The following is a 4498-nucleotide window of genomic DNA, read 5'->3' as shown; positions in this document are numbered from 1 at the left end:
GTCCAGTTGGGGTAACTAGTCCTCCCACTATTGGGAATTCCATATCAGTAATATTCCAGTAGTCCATGATCTTGGTTGTTCATCTAATGATGCATGAATTGCATCTGATGTCTATTGTTCAGGTATTTGATGCAAAGAAAAACTTTTAAGGAGTAGGAATTGATATCTTGTAAAGAAAACAAGAGAAGGTAGCATTTAAGAGTACACCAAGACAGAGAACTTGTCCCCTTCTTTGACGAAATTCACCTCCCCGCCTAGTTTCATGAACCTTACTTCTGGAAAAGGAAGAGATAAAACTTTGAAGAGGAGAAGGAGGAGGAGAAAGGGGGCTGAAGTTGTTTAAAAAGTGGGTACAAATTAATACTTTTTTTAAAAAAAAATGGGTATAAATTAAATGGGCCGGCCAAATAAGACGCCCCATGCAATTTTTACATATGAAATTGTAGGATTTGGTCGCCCCGTGCAATTTTTACGTATGAAATTGTAGTGCTTTCTGAAAGTTCCCGTTCTTCATGTTGAAGTCGTAACCGGCCCATACTAAAAGGCCATTAGGCAACATTGGCTAGTTCTAATAGTATTTGGTTTTGTTTTTAAATTTTCATTTTGTGCCTTCACTTATTTGAAAGTTCTAATATAGATCCATGTGGCGTAGAATTACTTACATTTAATTAACTCTCAATCAATATAATTAAGTACATGAAATTGAATCTTTAATTTTCCATAATTATTTTCTTATTCACAATCACAATCACAATCACAATCTGAATTGTGGTTTAAAAAGACCACACCACAAATGAAGAATAGGGCACTCTTCTTTTATAATTTTGAGGTACAAAAAGAATAATAAGAATCATACGGTACTACTTTTTGCTGCTTTCCAGTTCTTCGATTTTTTCAATAACAGGTTCAACCATCGTCTTCAAGTCTTTCAAGTCTTGCTCCACATATTCAACCTGTCAACCCATTGTTATCAAGGCTATGATGCTACTAACCAGAAAATAATAATATGGGTATAAATTAAAGAAGAATTAACCTTGCACACCCAACCGTTTAAATTAAAAGTAGCAGACGAATGTATAATATATGTATAATCATATATAATCAATATATAATATATTAATACTGGCTAGGAAAAGTAAACATTGGATCTGACTGAATATTTATGTAAAGATCACATTTTATTTACAGCATGATGTACACCAAAACTATGTAGGTGAATGGTGATATATGGTAATGGGATATCGTGAGTAAGCTGCGAAGTACTTCCCAGCCAAGGGCGGCCCTTCCATAAAGCAAGTAAAGCAAATGTTTTAGGTCTCATATTTTTAGGGGCCCCATTTTTTGTTACACTTATTAAACTATGTATAACTTTAAAAAAAAGGTTTTGTAAAGTGATTTTTTTTTAATTTTTTACCAAGGAAATTGCACTTGAAATGAATATCGAGCCCAAATTTCGTAAGAAATGTATGATATATAGGAAGTAAAAATTTGATGCGATTGTTGATAATGAAATCTCAAAATCTTTCGGAGAGTACTTTAAATTTGATTAATTTTATACATAATAGACAAGGATATTTTTTCACTTCAAAATAAATTTGAACAATTCGCAGCATATGAAAATATTTTTGGTTTTCTATTTGACCATAAAAACTAAGATCACTAGATATTGAAAATTTGAAAAAATATTGTCTTAATCTTGAATGTTCCTTAAAGCATAATAATCAATTCGTATTTAATGGTTTAGATTTATTTTCTGATAAAAGTATTAAGGAAAATAGTACAATTAGAAGATAGCAGTTTAATTGATACACTTAATAAAATAAAAGAGATTTAATTCGTTTCCTTTTGCCTAAATTGCTTATGGAATAATGTTAATAACTCATGTTACCATTGCTTCAGCAGAAAGAAGTTTTCAAAATTAAAATTAATAAAATCTTACCTAAGATGTCACAAGAAAGGTTAAATGGATTAGCTATATTATCAATTGAGAAATACCCAATTTCTTAGGAGTTATTGATTATAAGAAAATTATTAACAACTTTGTATCTAAGAAAAGCTAAAAAAAAAAAAAAAATAGGCTTCAAATAAATAATAAAAAAAATTTAAAAATTAAGGCCCCTCATAAGGTTTGGCTTTAGGCCACAAAATTCGTCGGGCTGCCACTGTTCCCAGCTTTGTGATCAAGCATGTAATTCTCTTTATCCTAATTTAAATTTTGGGTGGAAGAATTAACCCAAATAGCCGACTACCCAGCCGCTTAAATTAAAAATAGCCGATAGAGGTATAACATGTGCATAATTTATGTATTATAAGTGTATAATTATGTATAATCCATGTATAATCTACGTATATGACTAGAAAAAATAAACAATGACTATAGCTGGCTATTTGTGTAAAAATTCGAACGCAAAAGGGATTTTTACAATATGCGTTTGGCTCTGATGGTCAGATTGATTGATAGAATGATAGTGTTTGACTTTGATTTGAGCCATAAGTATAATACAAGAATACATATAGGAAAATATTGAAATATGGTAGAAGTGCTACACAAATCGTTAGCTAGAAAACTCCAACCCCCCTTCCCCCTAAACCCCAAAAGAACAATTAGATTTGTTACTGGTTCTCATAAAACATTTTGGTATGATTTCAAAGGTAGACAAAATTAAGTAGTGCTGCATTATAAGAACAGCTCATTTTGAACTCAAATACTAGGCTAATTCAGGATGAGTAGAATAGCGTAACACTGACCTTGTGAATTAAATTGGAAGTAAACTGAGCTTCTTTAGCAGCCACAGCTGATGCATTTTCTACTGCTACAGCTGCTTCTTTGAGCAGACTATTTTCCGGCAGCTTCTCGGCAATCCCTGCCATTACATTTTCCGTCTTAGTCGCCACTGCTGCTACTACCTCCGCAACTTCTTCCACCTCTTCTACCACCTTCTCTACCTCTCCTGAACATCCCATGCTTTAACTTTTGTTTTTAAGAGATACTAATATTTTTAAAAGCAAAACCATTTTATTTTTTCATGACAGAATGTCCACTGTAGTTATTCTTGTTTTTTCATATAGTGATAACGTCCGAAAGAAGGGAACCTTAGCTTGGAGTAGCCATAAAGTTGTTTTCGACGGGTTCGAGCCGTATAAGCAACCACTAATGCTTCCATTAGGGTAAAATGTCTACATCACACCCTTTTTTTTTCTTTTGAGTGGCATGTGAAACTTTGAACTAAACCCGGACTGTTAGTATGTATTTAAAATACGAAAATTCATACCTTCTATCCTTCGAAAATTATCCCATTTATCCTTCCAAAAGGGGAGGAATATTGATATTATGGACCCCAAAATCCATTTCGTCCTGCATATATAATGAGAAGGTTTCATGACTCTTTCCAAAATTAATGCCAAACACAGTCCTTCTTTCCTTTTTTCTCTCCTTTAAAGTCCCTTTTTTAATGCATTCAATCAAAGGAATATGATCAATGACAGTAATTAATTGCACGTACCAAGCAAATAAACTGGGCTTAGAAGGAGCTGGCTCTTCTGGAGGAACAATATTTGCTTCATTTTTTACCCTTACAAATTCAATGAAGAATCAAGATTCAATCTTCTTGACACAAGGTAATAAAGGGTGCTAATATAATTTTTTTGAAGAAAAAAAATGAGTAGAGAAGAATTAATTACTGATCCGTCGTCTTGGGTATTCTATAATCTCCAGAACTGATAAACCGTAGCCCTGGACTTATCGAGCCACCATAACCGATCCTAGTAGCTGGAACTATTCCTTGTAACTGCGAGGATTCACCATTAATCCGAACTCTATAATAATGGTGAAGCAACGTAACAAGACTTCGGAGTTTGTATGAAGATGAAGAATTCGCAGACATGATCATATATACGACTATTATTGGTTTTGTGAGAGGGAAGAGTAGAAACCAGAGAAGTTTTTTTCAACAGATTGCTAAAATTTTAAGCAATGTAATAACATTAGAGCATACTGTAGTAATTTTACGAGCTTGTCTGAGCAGCGAGGAGATTATGCCAGTGATATATGAGAAGCAAATATATAATTATATAGTTATGGTGATGCTTTGTTTTAAAGAAATTTAGGCAATATGAGTCTGTAAATTAGGCCAAGCTAGCGCTTAACATGTGACGAAGAAGATCGATCGGCCGAACACGCCAAGACATGAAATAGTTGGGTTTCTTTGCTTATTTTATTGTGACTTTAAGCTAAAAGTTTCTGAAAGATTGCCTGATAAGTGACCTGTTCCTTACAAGCATGAGCCATCAATTATGGACTCTCTATTTTTGTCATGTGTCCTTTCACAAATCAATGAGATTGTGTTGAAGTTAAACATTCGCTTCACATAACTTCAAAATTAATGCTCTTATAATATGAAATTAAACAAGAAAAAAAACGAGAACATAATATTGAACAATAGGGCTTCTTTTTTTCTTTTTTTGGGTGGTTGGCTAAAGTCAACTCATTTAAATACCA

At 33.0% G+C, this 4498-nt stretch overlaps 1 protein-coding gene across 2 annotated transcripts; it reads right to left on the bottom strand.

The window, feature by feature from the left end:
- Positions 1–684: 684 nt before the first annotated feature.
- On the bottom strand, positions 685–4083 carry LOC107764490 (uncharacterized). Of its 2 annotated transcripts, none has more exons than XM_016583071.2 (5): positions 3682–4083; positions 3504–3572; positions 3273–3355; positions 2749–2864; positions 685–953 (listed from the first exon to the last, which is right to left on the bottom strand). In XM_016583071.2, exons 1-5 carry the CDS (start codon positions 3888–3890, stop codon positions 861–863), a joined length of 570 nt encoding a protein of 189 aa, XP_016438557.1. In that variant the 5' UTR covers positions 3891–4083; the 3' UTR covers positions 685–860. The 2 variants fall into 2 exon arrangements, with proteins under 2 accessions (XP_016438557.1, XP_016438548.1); XM_016583062.2 differs by having other exon boundaries at positions 691–953; positions 2749–2951; positions 3682–4074.
- Between the last annotated feature and the right edge of the window lie 415 nt (positions 4084–4498).

Source organism: Nicotiana tabacum, chromosome 7 (assembly GCF_000715075.1).
Source record: "Nicotiana tabacum cultivar K326 chromosome 7, ASM71507v2, whole genome shotgun sequence".
Classification (NCBI taxonomy): Eukaryota; Viridiplantae; Streptophyta; class Magnoliopsida; order Solanales; family Solanaceae; genus Nicotiana; species Nicotiana tabacum.
The sequence above is the reverse complement of the archived record's forward strand: the minus strand, read 5'-3'. Positions and strand labels throughout refer to the sequence as shown.